This window comes from Spea bombifrons, chromosome 9 (assembly GCF_027358695.1).
Source record: "Spea bombifrons isolate aSpeBom1 chromosome 9, aSpeBom1.2.pri, whole genome shotgun sequence".
NCBI lineage: Eukaryota > Metazoa > Chordata > Amphibia > Anura > Pelobatidae > Spea > Spea bombifrons.
Window position 1 is genome coordinate 13,224,839 of NC_071095.1, and position 17,424 is coordinate 13,242,262.

General features: G+C 49.2%; 1 protein-coding gene across 6 annotated transcripts in view; it reads right to left on the bottom strand.

Annotated features, from left to right (window-relative positions):
* The window catches only part of NRXN3 (neurexin 3), a 110,000-nt gene that overhangs the window by 8,945 nt on the left and 83,631 nt on the right, over positions 1–17,424 (bottom strand). For 4 of the 6 annotated variants that reach the window (XM_053474686.1, XM_053474689.1, XM_053474690.1 and 1 more), the window contains 5 exons: positions 13,099–13,270; positions 11,576–11,650; positions 9,615–9,695; positions 9,034–9,341; positions 1,819–1,900 (listed from right to left, as the gene is read on the bottom strand). In XM_053474686.1, the coding sequence (XP_053330661.1) occupies positions 1,819–1,900; positions 9,034–9,341; positions 9,615–9,695; positions 11,576–11,650; positions 13,099–13,270 (718 nt within the window). Of the gene's footprint in view, positions 1–1,809; positions 1,901–9,033; positions 9,342–9,614; positions 9,696–11,575; positions 11,651–13,098; positions 13,271–17,424 lie in introns of all 6 variants that reach the window. The other 2 variants (XM_053474685.1, XM_053474687.1) reach the window with 2 other exon arrangements.

Consider the following 17,424-nt stretch of genomic DNA (forward strand, 5'->3'; position numbering starts at 1 on the left):
GGGCTGTTGTCTCGTCACTTTCATGCCGCGTTCGTAAGCAACAAAAGCCGGTGGGAATTTGCACAATAGTGGTGATGAGCCTGACCCCCCCCTCTCACTATCTGTGCACGGGGGGCACCGAGAAAAACCTGCGGAGATCAGCAGCTACTTTCTGCTTCTCAGGCAAATATCATTGGGAAATGGCGAGGAGAAGATCTTTTCTGGGAAACCTCCGACAGAACAACCAGAATAAAATCTACCAGACGCTGAAATGTGATATTAATGCCCCGGGTTTGGCATCTGTACCCTATAAACAGCATGTCCACGAGCGTGGTGATCCTGGAGGAATGTGGAAGGCGCCGGCCGCCATTGTGTCTTATGGTGAAAGCCAAGAAATGTATCCTGATACAGACCGGGAGAAATGCTTTGGGGTGAAATAACGCCTGACTCTATACTCTCTCCATTGTTAACTGGCCTGGTGTCCAGACAATATGGGACTAAACGATTAAATTATTCTCCACGTACTAATTGCCCCGCTTTTTTCTTGCTAACCTCAACAAGCATTGGCTTGGGAATGGAGGAAAGTTATGGCTTGATTATAGTATTCGGGCTTTTGGTCATTGTAAAGGATTGAGCCAAGTCTTGCGTCCAGTAACGGGATTGTGCGCCAACGTGAGTGCTTACTTAATAAAAACGGCAGTGTCTGTTCCTCATCTGCCTGCTTTCTGGGCTCCACGATCCCAGGCGTGATCAATGAGGTTAGGTAAGAGAGCGAGGTTTCTACCAACACATCCCGCTTCTAGAATTCTCACACCGGTTCTAGAATGTTAAGGAACGGCACAGCCAGCCATACTAATAACCCCATCCCTGGCGGAGAGGCCTGCAACACAACATCGAGCAGTAAGAAGAGAAGCTGCTCGCTACGACGGAGTGATTTCACCCTTCACCAGGTTTAACTTTTCTGGCCTTTTGGATTTCTTCATTTTTTTTTTTTTAGTAAGAAGAAAAAAAATTATAATTGTCTCTAAACACATGCTTTCCAGGTTTATTCTGGAAGAGAGGACATGATCGTGTCTGCAATGCATTAGTCTAGACAGAGCATATATATGTGCACACAGACACTTATATATGGTACACCCCCTCAAAACAGGAAGAGATTTGGGTCAAACATACATTTAAATTAGAGCTGAAAATGTATCTGAGGTGGATACATTTTGCAGCGTTCATGGCAGGCAGTATATCTGCATCTATTGTCTTATCAACGACAGTCCGGGCAGGGTGCAAATCAGTTACAGCCCCTGTATAACATTTGCCATGACTTCTGCCTCCAGCATCCCATGGAGATGAGGGAAATGGCCAAGGATTGTGATGTCTTCCACGGGTTCCACGGTATGATGTGGACGTCCGGGCACCGTCTACGGGAGGTTCTAGCGCCGAGACTATAGCGCTCTTTAAGTCACACTCTTAAATAGAGTATGCCTGTTCACCCCAAGGGCCGTGTGTTTCTGACAACAATAGCCCCACCTGGACACAAATACAGGTCCCCCAACCTAGTCCCCAGGACCCCATTAATGCCCCCGTTCCCCTAAGCCTCTTCTTCATGGGATTGGATGCTTTGGGTTAATTTATATGCAGAGAGAGAGAGCAGACAGACAAAAAGATAGCGAGATACAAAGCCAGACAGACAGAGCAGGACAGACGAGTACATATAGTGTTTATTTACATGCCTCTTCTACAATATATACATGGCAGATATGTATATATTACCGTGTACTAATGAGGATATAGAATTAATGCTTCCGGTAATTAGCAAGCAGAAATTACACTGACCTGACGTACCTGTGGCAGATTCACAGTCCACGCTGTCTTCGTCATCGCTGGTGATGGAGCATTCTGCCGAGGAGACGAGCTCGTCGGTGAGCTGCGGGAGAGCAGGGGACAGGCTGCGTTAGGGGAGACCAAAGAACTACTTGGGGGAAAGAGGAGAGAAACCAAAAAACCCTTTATGAATTTCAAGAGATTTTATCGATTTAACTTCAATGTGAAAGAAAGTTGCTTTTATTGATGAATTTCGTCCAATAATAAGTTCCCCGGGGAACAGAACAAGACCCGTCTCACAAACCCAGGCTACAGCTTCACCGCCGTAAACGCCTGGCCGTCAGAATGCAGACTATCGCTGGGAGCTTACAATCTATTCCTTCTTGTCACTTGGAAGCCTGTGGTTGTTTAATATCTGCACCTCCGCCGGGACGCAGCCTCAGGGGCCCCAGGAATAAACCTGTCACTGACCCCTCAAGTGCTTTAGAATAAAACTGTCACAGATCCCTCGCTCCGGCTTTTTATGTCCTTCGCTCTTATTACTAATAATCCAGATGACACGTGTGATGAACGGCCTGCAGCAGCCCGTGGATAATATACGGAGTTCCTGCGCGCTGATGGATGCGCCTCTCAGACTGATTAACCCTTTAGAGTTTCTTTGCGGCCAGTTCATTTCGTGTCACTTAGCACCCTGGCCACAGAACCCCACCTGATGGGCAAAAGGGCACCGGTTAAAGTAGTAATGAGGTCTCTGGAACGGTCACTTTCCTTCTGTCTGTGTGAAGTGTATATAAACGTGTGGCTAAAAGCAGAACACGTAGGGCGGCAGAAGCGTCAGCTCCCGTGTCCTTTGCTCTGCCAGCAGATGCCATCTCTTACTTCAGTGCCCTGTGTGAGGAGGCAGCCCCCTGGAATCTGCCCCGCGCTGTCGACCGGTGATATACGACCCGCCAGCACTGACTTACTGTTTATTTAATTCAGTTGTCTGCGTTGCGCTTTATAGGGAGGACAGAAAGGCGGCTTATTAGCTATAACTCAGAGGAGCGGCGGCTCCGCCATAAAGGATATTTACTGGGGGCAGCTCTCCGGGAGCCTCGTTCAGGAATTATCCTGGCGAAGATTGATGGATAGATTATTTTATCCGGTTGCTGGTGTTCACGTGGGACACGCAGGAACACGGCTCCAGTTTCCACCATGCAGCACAGATATTAGAGGGGACTCTTAGGGCACTGGGAGAAATTACCCAGGGATCTGTAATGGGAGGCTGCTGACATTATTCCTGCGCATGCAGATAGACAGTGACATATAGCCCTGACAAGTGTCCCGGGCTGAATGACACACTACAGAGAATGGCAGCGCAAGATAAGCGGGGTTATTACAAGGGGGTCGGAAACACTGCCTGATACAGAGCACCGTAATTCATTCGCACACGCGGCGATGTGTCATTCTCACCCAAGGGACGGTCGGCAGAGGTCAGAACCGCATTCTCACAATCCAGCCAAGAGTTTATGTTCTTGTATTACAAGCACACAAGTCAAATGCATGATGTAAATACAGCCAGGCTGTCCCAAAGAGCTGACAATCTGGCCAGCAGATCCATGAGTGGATTGCACTGAATTACACAGCTTGAAAGATCCATTATATGTATTAGCACCTGGTTTCATGAAACCTACCTCTGATTCAACCACCCACATTTAACGGACAGTCGGAAGTTATCGGTCATAATCGGGAATGGTGTAAATTCTTCTAATAATAATATTAAGGACACGCAGATCTGAGCCCATCACAGTCGCAGGTTGGCTGAGGATCTCGGGGTCTGGATTTTTTAATAATTTGGAAATGGCTATTACCAACCTCGTTCCTCCGGCCACTCCTCATTTTTCCTTTCACCCCTGCCTGCTAAAGGGTTAATTCACTTGCCTCTTCCCTTCAGCTGTCCTCCAGGACCCGTACGGGGTATGGTTACCGCAGCAGGCAAGCACACCGCTAATAACACTAATCCAGCTTGCCAGACGCTTGCCACACAAGCAGCGGCATCCATCACATGTGGGCAGGCAGGAGATAAAGCAGGATGAGCTTTATGGCGCGCTGCGCTCCGGCTGATAATATGTCATCTCCTGTATTTATGCACTTGTGCTCGCCGACACTCGGGACGCGATCATTCCAGCAGATTAAAGCCGCTTGTATCGTCCTGTCAAGGTCACCTCTGCAAAGTTACCCCGGGGTAGCATGGTGGCAAGACGCGGAAATAGTAGTGACCACCGCATGGAGAACAGAATCACACAGCAGTCCGTTCTCAAACCTTCTGTACAATCAACCTGAGCTTAAAAGGTTAAACCTCTTTCTTTACGCTTCAGATTCCGGCTTTTATGTAGCAATCCTCAGAACTCTGATCATCCCGAGGACGGCGTTGTAGGAATTAGCGAGATTTTGCTTAGATTTCCAGTCTGTGCCAATTCTTTGTGGTAGTGCTAATGAAGTCCTGCTTTCGTTAACGAAGTTCCTTTCCCCATAGACCTTAATTAGTCTAATAGTCCTATTGGGTGATTAAGACTGAGCAATTCTATTGTTTACCCCAAGGCATTTTTATAAGGAGTCTTTGTCTAATAGGTTCGGTGTAGCACCCAGAAAAGGCCATTTTGGAATTTTTTAGTGGGATTTACCCTTTAAAGTACTGTGTACACACACAGATAATCATCTCCCTGGATATAATGAAACCAATCGCTATTTGAGGTGATAAGAACCCATGGAATTAAAACACACTTAGAAGATGTGGAGTCCGCGTTGTTTCTGTGTGAAAGACGTGGCACTAGTGAACAGGGACTGACTTGCAGGGCGGCGTGCACATGGCTGCCGTGCTCATCACATAAGGTGTTGAATATGGTTTGACCGGCAGTCAGTGAATGCAGAAGATGAAGATTATCATTTTGGTTACGCTCGGTGGAATGAGGTGATCTCACGCCGAGATATCGGGGTAATCCGCTTTGGATCGGGCCAGTCTCACGTCTCATAAAATGTCTCTGCTTGAAAAATGTGTTTATCTGCGGCGAGGAAATGACTTTCTGTCCTGTATTGATGGAGCAGCAGGCAGGCGCGATCTCGTCTTACTTTATAAAGCAGATTCAGAAGATTGCTTGAATGTGATGTGGGCCAACTGGACAGGAACAGCCATGCGGTTAGACAGACCACAGAAGACATCCAGCAGCGGCCTCGGCCCGACGTATCACGGAACGCACCTTACACCTCCAGTGACATCGTTCCGTAATCCCCGCTTCCCACCTTACACCTCCAGTGACATCGTTCTGCAATCTCCGCTTCCCACCTTACACCTCCAGTGACATCGTTCCGCAATCCCCGCTTCCCCGCTTCCCACCTTACACCTCCAGTGACATCGTTCCGCAATCCCCGCTTCCCACCTTACACCTCCAGTGACATCGTTCCGCAATCCCCGCTTCCCACCTTACACCTCCAGTGACATCGTTCCGCAATCCCCGCTTCCCACCTTACACCTCCAGTGACATCGTTCCGCAATCCCCGCTTCCCACCTTACACCTCCAGTGACATCGTTCCGCAATCCCCACTTCCCACCTTACACCTCCAGTGACATCGTTCCGCAATCCCCGCTTCCCACCTTACACCTCCAGTGACATCGTTCCGCAATCCCCGCTTCCCACCTTACACCTCCAGTGACATCGTTCCGCAATCCCCGCTTCCCACTTTACACCTCCAGTGACATCGTTCCGCAATCCCCGCTTCCCACCTTACACCTCCAGTGACATCGTTCCGCAATCCCCGCTTCCCACCTTACACCTCCAGTGACATCGTTCCGCAATCCCCGCTTCCCACCTTACACCTCCAGTGACGTTCCACAGATCAGGAGAATCCACGCGAGAAGTAAAAATACCGCAGCTGCTTCTTCTACAAACGGTCCCCGGGCTGCATTCAGCGCACGTTCTGTAAATACGGCTTAATTTCTGCTGAACGTCCAGAGGAATCGTCTTGCCAAACCCTTCGTTATTAGTGGAACTCGGCATGAGCCCTTTGCAGTAACACCGGCGGCTGAGGGGCCCGGGCCCAGTTCGCATTATACTGAGGCGCGGGAGCCGAAACGAATGGTATTTTCTGAAAATGACATTAATTGCATATATTTCCAGTCACCGGTACGGAGGGGCTCTGGTGTGAGAAGCGATGGGGGCCAACGGTGATGTCAGATTCCAGAAGTGTCTTCTCTCTTTGATCATTATACGGAGCGGGACTGCCAGAGCGATCTCCTCGCAGTTCTTTATGCCCAACATGCCACGGATTGGAGCTTGAGAGGACAAGTCCTTTGTCGTGAAACAATACGGTTCCAGCGCCCGTGTGTTAGATCTGGTTCTTCTCCATTAATGAGATGTTAGAGGACCTCAGAGGGACCCCCAACTCGGCATTCACTGGGTCCCCAGTCAATGGGTGAATGTACGCTCGATGGTGGCCTAATCCAGTAAAACGTTCGGTAGCCCCAGTTATTAGCGTCTGTTGGATCCTTGGACCCCAAGAAGCCCCTACTCCGAGAAGACCCGATGTAACCCCCGACACTGCATAGTTAAAGATGGGACATTTTCCATCTGAGCCCAAGTCCTCACATCAGCCTCTGTGCGCAGGCGTCAGAGCGCTGTCCGCGGTGCCGAAGCCCCAGGCGAGCCCATCACCAGGCCATCTTTATTTTTCTTTTTCGGTATCCGATCAGGATTCGTTACACCGTCTGTTTTATATTCGAAGAATACAATGCGATACAATTCCACACAACAATAGCGTGCAGAGCCTTTCCTTCCCTCCGCGGGAATTTTCTGTTTAAATTATCGGAATCCTCCAGAGTGGAGCTAAACCGCTGGCGGGGATCTGATTAAAATGCTGCTTGCAGAAAATCATTCTCCAGCTGAATCATTTTTTTTTGTTATTATGGAAATATGGATTCCCCCCCCATTTTGTATGAAATTTCAGGAATCCAGCATCAGGCCGTCCAATGCCGAGCGCCCCGATGTTAAAGATGTTTATTTCTCAGTTCTTGGGTAAAAATACCTGAATGCAGTAAAAAGTAGGAACCGCAAATCGAATGTACCCTCCCTCGGAAGAGAGAGTCTGCGAGGGAGCTGAACATCTCTCCCTGACTTCACTGCGCATTATGAAGGGCTGACCCCGGGAGCCTCTCCACCAGGAAGGGCTGAGGAGGCCCTCTCTAATGTATAGTTCAATCAGTGAACTGGCCCCTGTATAATGTATAGTTCAATCAGTGAACTGACCCCTGTATAATGTATAGTTCAATCAGTGAACTGGCCCCTGTATAATGTATAGTTCAATCAGTGAACTGGCCCCTGTATAATGTATAGTTCAATCAGTGAACTGGCCCCTGTATAATGTATAGTTCAATTTGTGGGTTGTTGACTGTCCGCTCACTGGTTTATCTATACATTACACAGGGCCACCCAGCCCTTCCTACAAGAGGAACTTGGCAGGTTTTGTTCTTCATAAGACAGAGGGAAGTTGGTCAGCTGGAGCCGCCTGCACTTTGTTTAGTGAATAAATCCCCAAACAATCTGCCACCAGATCTCAGCCCCACATAGGTCATGTTTTCTGGAACTCCTGGCACAGTCAGGTTAATAGCCGCGTGGCTGTAACCATCCGGAATATGCCTGTTGCTATACATCTGATCCACGTGGCCCAAGATGTAATAAGACACAAGGTGCCCATTATCTGCCCTTTAACTGGAAGAACGACGTGACAGGAATTATGGTTTTAATAAAACACGAGGCCGTCGGCTGTGAGCAGACAGAACGTTACTGGGGGAGAGGGTCTCGCCTTTACAGACATAATCACACCAGCCGGCACAGAGACAGGATCCTAACAGACCGGCCGGGAATGAGCTCGCTGCTGATCCAGGGTCCGGTCTCTGATCTGCCATGAAAACTCGTTCACCCAGAAAGGGCCTTTATGAGTTAACCAACCGAGCAAAGACCAGCCATCACACCTGTATTCAGGAAGGGATCATCTCTAGCTCAACATACGGCGGCGCAAAGTCGCTTTTCAATTATTATTATTATTTATTGTTTTATATAGCGCCATCAAATTCTGTAGCACTGTACAATGGGTGGACAGGACATAATTAAGACCTTCTAAGGCCTTTTTTCTAGTTAATGTCGTCTCTGAGAGTCCAGAAGAGTCTCCCTCTTATCGCATTTATTTCCTGCCCCAAGAGAATCTGACAAACAATAAAATATACATTCCGAACATGTTTAACGCGATATCGCATCCGCTCGCTTCCCGAGGCAGTGATGTTAATGTGACTATTAACTAAATTACAGCAATTACAGAAAATCCGAGCGACAGGAGAGGTCTGCACCGTCCCACCATAACAATTACAGAATACAGATACTCAGTGTTATCCAGAACCTTCCCCTCCACGCTCCACATCAAGCAATGCGTGGCAGCCATTTAGTAGACTGCGGCTTAAGCGCTGCCCATTGGCGCAAACAGGATCTCGACCAGAAGCATCAGTTTACAGATAACCTGCGCGGCTCACGCGGCCTCCTATTTGACAAAACGGTGACTGATTTAGCGCGTGTTTCAGAGAAACGTTACTGCTGTTTCACCAGCCGAGCCGGAAGAGCCGGGTCACCCACCGGGACGCAGCCAGCCGCTCTCTTTGGGAAGTGACCAGGGGGTTGCGAGAACATCTGCAGCCGCACAAAGCCGGCCGAATCCTATCCACAACAGAGAGCGATTATCGAGAGAAGAGCACAATCCAGTGTGAATCGTCTCATTTGTGCGATTTGATGAAGCATTTTGTCGCTCTGCCCCCCCCCCCCATGCCCTGGCAGCATCTGCAACGCACAATATAGTTAAATAACCAGCGTCAGTCATCATGCAAATGTGACATTTCAAGGACGCCGTATGTTCTTAAAGATTTGGATAGAAGATGGTTTTTAACTTTTTCACACGGCTTATGATTTTGGGGTGTTGTGCTGACTGGGAGGCGAACATCCCTTGGTGGGCAGAAAAAAAAACACATCAAATATGATTTAAAACATTTAAAATAACGCCAAATCTGTTTGGTGTCATGGTGACCTGTCCAGTAGCTTCAGTTATACGTACAATAAAATCATTCTAACACTGATTGGTTGGTGGATTAAAAGCTGCCAACATCACCAGATCTGCCAATTCTCTTATGGGGAAAGAAGAGGCGCCACACATGGCACCTACCGTGGATCCTGGAGAAGATCGGTTCTTCCTGGTTGTGGTGGTGGCCAGCGTGGTGGTGGTCTCCATAATGGTGGTGGACATTTCTGGTGGCATAGAGGTGGTTGGCGTTGTTCCCAGGATGGAGGGAACCTCTCCCACCAGCCTCACGCTCCCACTAATGTTGATGTGAGAACTATGTTCAGCCGCCATATTGAGCACTTTCAGGCCATTGTAATACAAGCCAGAGAGCTGACCCTGGAATGGGCGTCCTCGGTCCTTCCCTCCAATGGCTATCTGTGCCTGGGTGTTGAAGATGGTTAATGGCCGCCCTGCAAGGGAAATGGGAAAAGAAATAAGCTGTGTTACGGGCTCAAGCACCGGCAGCCACCTCGGCAGTTCGGTTTCAAACATTTCAATACGAAGCATTCTGGTACCTTATATACAGACAGAATCAAAACCAAATGACAAACGAACGCAAGGAAACCATGAAATCCAAGGACAGAACATCTCCTTTGGCTCCAGCAGGAACCCGCCATGTTTAGTGAATCTCCTTGGGCCCCACCCTCCGGTCCCCCCGATACTCACTGGCATGCGGTCAGTACCTTTTTGAAAGGGAGGTCCCACTCTCTTGAACTCCGGACTCAGGAGTCTTGTAGCATCTTCCATTCCTGAAATACCGAGCCCTGGAAGACAGGGACCCTGGTATGGATAAATATGGCGGCCGGGAGTTTCCACAGAAACTTATCAGCCACCCTCGACTGTGACCGGCGTTTGGGAAAGAGTGGTTGCCGGCCAAGGCAGGCTGCCCACGGATGGCAATGCTATGCGGACTATGGCTCTCAATGCGTGGCCTCTGTAAACACGACAGCCTGGCCAAAGGGCACGCGTTACCCACAACCATCATTTTGCCCAATGAGAGAGACAGAGTGCAGAGTGACCTCATCGTGCTGCCCCGCTCGTATTTTATCGAAGGCCATCGATCTCCGGCTGCGTTTATTTCTGGGATTTGAAATTCAAAAATACAAAGTCGGCTCCGGCCACAGAGGTAAAGAAAACCCAGAACAGGGTCGCTGGCGGGTAAAGGTTATGTTCTAATGATGAATCTGCCAATTATTTGTAGTATGGAGATAAAGCACAAAAATAACTCTGCAAATGTTCTTCTCATTTGGCTTTAAGTGGTTCTCAGCAAGGCGTCTCCGCATACATTTAAGGACAGAGTATTCCCAGCCTAAATCTCTCAAAAACATATATTTGGTGGCGACGGTTGATAACCCGGCCACACGCTGATTGAGTGCCCGAGTTCCTCGCTGCTGGCCAGGCCTGGGGGCTGCGTTCGACCCTGGACCACGTGCGAGGTGCATGGCGCCTATGAAACGTTACAGGCTCTGGCTGGAAATTCAAGCTCTTTAAATGTAAACGGCACAGCCATCGGTTTGTGCTGATGTGGGTGTACAGCCAAGCGTTGGCTTCATGCCCATCCATATGTCCTGTGTAGGTTGGGGGATACTATAAGGGCAAGCCATTCATACGCCAGCACCATGCTGCGCACCCATGGGTGACCCCTGCCCCCCCCCGAGCCCCATTATAATTATCATCACATGACGTTATCCGAACAAGATAGAGATTCATGCACAGCATTCCAGCCCAGAAACTGAACAGCAAACACATGGGAAGAGAATCCCCGTCCACAGTTAATGGGGGTCCCAAGACCCTCGCTTGACTATCCTGCAGGCTGGGCTTATAGGGTTCCCAGACCGTCCATCCACTTTCAGGGCGAATGTGTTCCCATCTGTTCAGTAAATGGTTGGAGGGGAGAGATTTCTGGAGAGCCTCCTCACTCAACCACGACTTTTTATTAAGAAACTTAAAGTCCGTGCATTTTACCAAATACCGCATGTGGCCGCGTGTGCTTTAAGCCCAAAGAGGCGCTACGGCGGTTCTACCCCCCCACAGAAACTGTGTTCCTTTTCAAAAACAAAATGAAACTTGAAATTCCAAAAAGAATGTTCGTGAAAAATACAAAGCGAGACGAATGAAGGCGGCTTGTTTAGAGATGAAGAAGGTGGGAAGTTTGCAAGCAGACGTACCATGCGGCAAACACGTCGGTGCAGGGGCTGCTGGGTGCCGGGCCATGCGTGTGCATGCTCATGGTTAAAGGGCTGTGACACTCCCACCAGAACTGAAATGCTGCCTGTGATTGGCTGGAAACTTACAGATGCCTACAGACTGATTGGCTGAACTTACTAATAACGATGTCACTTAAAATATAGAATAACTTTTATATATATATATTATATCTGGGACGGCAAACCCCATCCCTTAAACAGTTAAAGATATCTACATATAATGAGCTAATTAGGCCGATTTATGGAGAATCTATGTTTTTCTGACTCGCCGTATTCGCCAGCTCCTAACTGCGTTTCCCGCCCCACTTCGTATAGCGGTGCAGAGTCTCATCTTGTGTGAATCTGTGACAAGCCCCAGACCCCGTGTGTCACGGTCCGTGGAGGGGGGCGCATGCGGGGCACACATCATGCAGCGCTGACACCGTAAATACTGTTACCTTTGTCGTGCTGCCCGTCGTCTGGCGTCCGGGGCATTTTATAGATGGGTTTCTTTTGATACAGCTCTGTGTTCCCTTTAGGTTTAAAAGACATTATTAGCACCCCATCACCACGCTGCGCGCCACGACTGCCCCAGAACAGGGTCAGAGGGTAGGGCAACCACTGGACGGTCTGACCCCTGGAGGACGAGCCATATAGTCCTACGGATATTTCTGATGCTTTTATGGAGCCATTTAGATTCTATCGTTTTAATCCTACTTTTGTAAGGTGTTTAGCAGTTAAATTGCTTTCTTTAGAGTCTGTTTACGGATGAGGCCGGAGCAGCATCTGGAAGCCACAATGTCAGCCATTTATACAGTCCCTGAAATAATAACGCCAAGCCTGCGCAGGGATTATACGAGATGAAGAGATTTCGCTTCCCTCACTGAATGCGATTTATTCACTCGCAGGAATGGAACGGATCTGCGTCCCCTACAACATGCGCAACGGGGTCCTGCCTGGCACGGGGGCAGCAGCTTTCCTTAATCGTTGAGTCCCTGAACCTTGGCCTCCTTTAATGTGAGGTTTATCGGGAAGATGAGGCTGTGACTTATTGCCACATCACAGAACAGGGATCCAGCGCTCGGGAGGGAGCGGTAGGTACCCGGCACAGTGGGTCGCTCTCACTCCAGACCGCGGGTCTCTCTCATCTCAGAGCTCTATCTGGAGTGTAAACTTTATGGCTTTTCCTGAGTCAGTGCTGACTCCCTCGCCGTGGGGAGCAGTTTCAGGAATGAATAGTTAGCGCTTGCCCGGCACAAAACCACAAACCTCTTATCTACCACGCTCGGGCAAATCTGGAAACAGGAATACAGAGTAACCCCTTAACTGCCATATGTTGGCAAATCTAGAACAGAGTTCGTTGCTGAGCTGCTTGACAGAGGCCCATCCTGACTCCGCTACTCCAGATTGTAGCTCCGTGAGGCTGGGTTCTTGTCAAGGTGCTAGCAGGTTTTTGATGTCTTGGGCCGGTTTGCTGACCGTGATCTCCAACCGGCATTTCTGACCAGGGAGGCTTCGGTTCAAGGTTCTAGAGCAGTGGTTTCAGGTTCAGCTGCTCCTAGGTTCTAGAGCTTAATGTGGTTCTAGTGTTTCAACTTGTGTCAGCTCTGGTTTCTTAGCTGCTGATCTTTTGTGTGGATGTCACATGAAATGTGGTCACTTAGTACTGCCGGTTAATGCAGACGATTTGGGGCGACGGCTCCACATTACAAAGCATGATATTTACTTACTACCGATAAGAGCCGGGGAGCATTTCCTACATCAATAGTACACAGAACCACAGAATTAAATTTATTTTAAGGGAATGAACTCTGAGAAACAGGACAGACAGAAGCGGTATTTTTTTCTGGAGGTGTATAAGCAGCGGCCATCATGGCTTCCACACCTGCTGCTGCCAGGCTCACTGTTAGGAATTTTTTTGTTGCTTTATGTAGGTTTAGGGGTTTATTGGGGCATTAGCGGGGTGACTGGGTGGAATTACCTCCGGGGAAGTGCTCGTTGACCGACCAGTTGTCCACTTGTAAGGTGGCGTTTCCTCCATTGCGCGTGTATCTCACCACGTGGTACTTCCCGTCGTTCACCGGGGTGCTTTCCTCGCGGATAGAAATGTCTGTATATCCAATGTTAAAGGTCACTCCAATTTTTCCCTGTTCCTGCAAAGAAAAGGATATTATGCTCAGCAAATTTATATTTTAACGCGCACATAGCGCTAACAGAAGCACGTACAGAAAGTCTTATTGGGGCCGACATAGAAAAACATATAAAGTTTCGGGACCTCAGAGGTCTCTTCTTCAGAGCTCCAATCAGTTACAAATGAATCACTTACCTTAAGGGTTAAGAATGAGCGGCGTCTCAGCAGAGCACAAAATCGCACAGTAAAAGCATGAATACATTGAAATTGCACATGAATGTTGCACGTTCGTCCCTGGCTGGCAGCGTGAATGGCGGCACAGAGACTCCTCAACCCCAGTGCTAAATGAGCAGGGACGTTCTTTAGACCTTTGACCCAGAATTGCCTGGTTTTTCCTAAGTCACCACAGTGACTTAGACGCCTCTTCCTTCTCCTACACCTCTCCCCCCTCTCACTGATCATGCCTGAGGCCATTGTCGCCTTACAGCAGCTCTGCCTTATGTCAGGCTTGTCTCCCACGGCACGCTGCTCTCTACGCATTCCCACAAAATGACAGAAACGGTGCTGTCAGCATCGAGTCGCGCAGAGCGTGACGGACTAAAAGGCAGCTGCACCGAGGGATCACCAACTCACAGGCTGAGTGCACAGGGGGCGCGGAGAAGGGGTCCCAGTCAGTCCGTCCTGCTAATACGACTGCGTCTGTCCAGAGCGGCACTCTGCCAACTGACAATCAAGATCATATCACAGGACAGGCATTCCCTCGCTGCGCTCATTTTATTCAGTACAGGATCCCATTCACCACATCACAGCAGATACCGGCAGGTCTCTCGTTCACCCACCAGAATCTTACCAACGAACTCAGCGCCGGGCCTCATTGACTCATTTACTAATTCATCACCGGGCCTCATTCACTCATCTACTAATTCAACGTCTGGCCTCATTCTCTCACTGATTCAATGCCGGGCCTCATTTAGGCATCTACTAACTCAGCGCTGGGTCTTATCCACTCATTTACTAATTCAGCGCCGGGCCTCATTCACTCACATACCTATCAGCCATCTGCAGCATGCAGTATGTACCAGTAAAAAATAATTCTTGCTTCACTGTCGTCGTTATAATGGTAATGATATATTCTAATATAATATAATAATACCCCCTACCAAGCAAATCATTGCATATTTAATTAATCTGATATGAATCCCTATTTAATTCACTTTATGTGTCTGCATTAAGGATTAAGTGTAGCGGTTGGATTAGTTCATTGCTGTTCAAATCATATAATTTCACGTCCAAAGCAATTTGTGCTTTTTAGGGAGAATAAAAACCCGACTCTCGTCCTCCTGCCAGAAGCAGCAGAATCAGGAGTTATTTTCTAGGTATTAGCAGTGGATTAGGTGCGATTATCTGGAAATTGCCTACCTTATGATGTGAGGCAATCAAGCCACCCACGCCATGCCCAGAGCCCGGATACTTCAGACCCATTTAAAGCTCCTTCTGAAGCAAACACACAGAGGAACCGAACTGCAAGGAGAAGGTCTAGGGCCACGGGAGCCTCTACATGAATGGCCTCCTGCCATTCAAAATACATTTACACGCTGGCACCTCACTCGCCTCCCTCTATACCTACTTACACCGTACCTACGAGCGTGGACCCGCTCTGTGCTGCATATGGCGTCACAGCCACCAGCGGCTAATTTAACTATACATTGCACAGGGCTGGCTCAGCCCTTCCCGCAGGAGACGGCCCTGCAGAATGTGCATTAAAGCTGCGACTCTCCCGCAAACTCCAATGCAGCGATTTGTCTGCCGAAGTATCTAACCGGTTGTGTTTCATCCACTGACATTTCCCAGAATGGTGCGTAACACAAACACGCGTGACATGCTGGCGAACCGACGTCCTCTCCCCCTCGTGTCTGGCTTCCTGCGAAGTAAATAAATCCAAGAAGCAAACAGCAGGAAGCGTCTCCGGAGAGCCACCGTCTCCAGAAATCAATTCCTGTCTCTTAGAAACTTTGAGCCTTTGAAGTGCAGACGGAAGATCTCTGCTGAGAGGCGGCCTCACCTCCCACGTCTGGAGCTGCCGGAGCCACGGGGCAATTATCCAAGAAGTCTGCGGAGTAACCGAGGGGTCACCCAGACACACGATTCAAAGACCACTCGGTAATGGGAAGACCCTTGTGAGGAGAGCCGATTCAATTACATGCCCCAGGATGAAGCTAAGGGTGAGGGGTGACCGGAGAGAACATCAGAGAACAGGACTGGCGCCCAATGTGCAGGAAGATCAGCACCCAAGATCTACTGTACGGGGAGGGGGGTAGTTAGACAATGCGACCACACTGGAGAGGGTGCATAGGGGCATTTGGGGATATATAAAAAAGGGAGTTTTTAGATACTTAGTAGACATGGCATAAACGAGACCCAAAAAGCGCCGATCTTCTGGTCACAACGTGGGAGAGATCCCGCATTGAGTGGGACTGAGCCTTTACATTATCCTGCTGTGAGTTGTGGGAGTGCTTTGGCCCACAATTTAGAAGGCAGCGCTCCTAACGGAGAGGGAAACCAGCAGACAAGAAAAGAGTCGGTGAGAGACAGACCCTCGGGGACAGTGAGAGAGAGACCGCCATGAACGCAGGGAGATTGGTGAATGTCTGTCTGATTAATCTACACTTGTTCTGCTGGAAGGTTCATGGACTGTAAAAACCTGTGAGTGGGCACAAAGGCCTCGTCGCCTCATTCTACAAAATGGGGAGTGGGCACGGTGTCCCACCATCCAGCATTCAAAGAGTTAACACATGCCTGGCTCCCCCACGGAGCTCAGCCCCAGCACAGCACGTCTGGTCGGAAAAGGGTTAACCCTCTAACGAATCCAACAAACGTAAATATTCCCCCAGAATCTATAATTATAACGAGTCTTAATTATTAATCAACCAACTGCTGGATCTTTGCCTTCATTTCGCACCATGGAACTAAAATGGAATGTAACAGGGCACGTGTAATTAGAACATGTATGGGACACGCATGAAGGTCCTGGGGCTCTGATAAATTTATCGGAGCCCCAGCTTGTGCACCCCACACTCCCACCTAAGATGAGAACATGGCTATAGGTTATGAATTGGCAGGTACAGGGGGTAACATGAGGGTACAGGCTACTGGTGGGTGCAGAGGGGGTAACAAGAGGGTACAGGCGGGGTAATATGAGGGAACATGCTATTGGCAGGTAGAAAGGGGTAACATTAGGGTACAGGCTATTGGCAGATAGAGAGGGGGTAACACCAGGGTACACGGCAAGCTCTCGGTCAGCCTCCCCCTTCATCCTACTACACCCTCTCCTCCTTCCAACAACATCTGCTCCGGCTCGCGGGGTCTGACAGCAGATGCCCCCATCGCAGAGACGTTTGAAGGCATGGCGGAGATGTCCCCTGGAGCGGAGCGGATCAAGCTGGGAAAGGTTGCCGAGTCCCAGCAGACTCCAAGCAGATGCTTCTCGGTGTATAAATCATCCAGTGTGCAGAAGGCTCATAATTAGGGAATGCAGAGCGATACATAATTTACCAATTCACTAAATTGGATGGAGAGTGGAGTATACTGCTGGCACCAGCCTGGAATACACAATGTCTGCCCCCTCTTCCTAGGAGCAGAAAAGCAGCGCCTGTCCTCTGTAGCATGTACCCCCACTAGTCCCCGGGATCTTGCACCTGGGGTGGTTGAGAATGGCAGGCCCATAGGTTACAGAGGACATTCATGCACCCTTCTGATACCACTGAAGGGCTGTGGTGGGCAGAATATCTGCAGATCCCCCAGTGCCTCTGGAGTTACCCCTTGTGAATTTGGCCACCTCTCTGGCTTGGTGAATATACCAGGGACCAACATTCATGCATTGGGGTTATAGAGCTGCATGCCGTTACCCGCGGAAAGAAAAGGAGAAGATCTGCTAAACACCATACCTTTTGGCTAATAGAACTGCATTAGATTGCAAGCTCAAAAGGCAATGTGTTTTCATGGTCTCAGGTGAAGGGTCACAAGGATAATATAACAATTACCCTTCGTAACCAAGCAGATGCCCGGGGCAGCTACTGCCGGGGCGTTACCTGGACTCACACAGTGAATTGTCTCCCCAGTGAGGCAATTATCACCAAGTCCGGCAAACCCCAGGACTAGAAACCAGGCTTCGGGGCA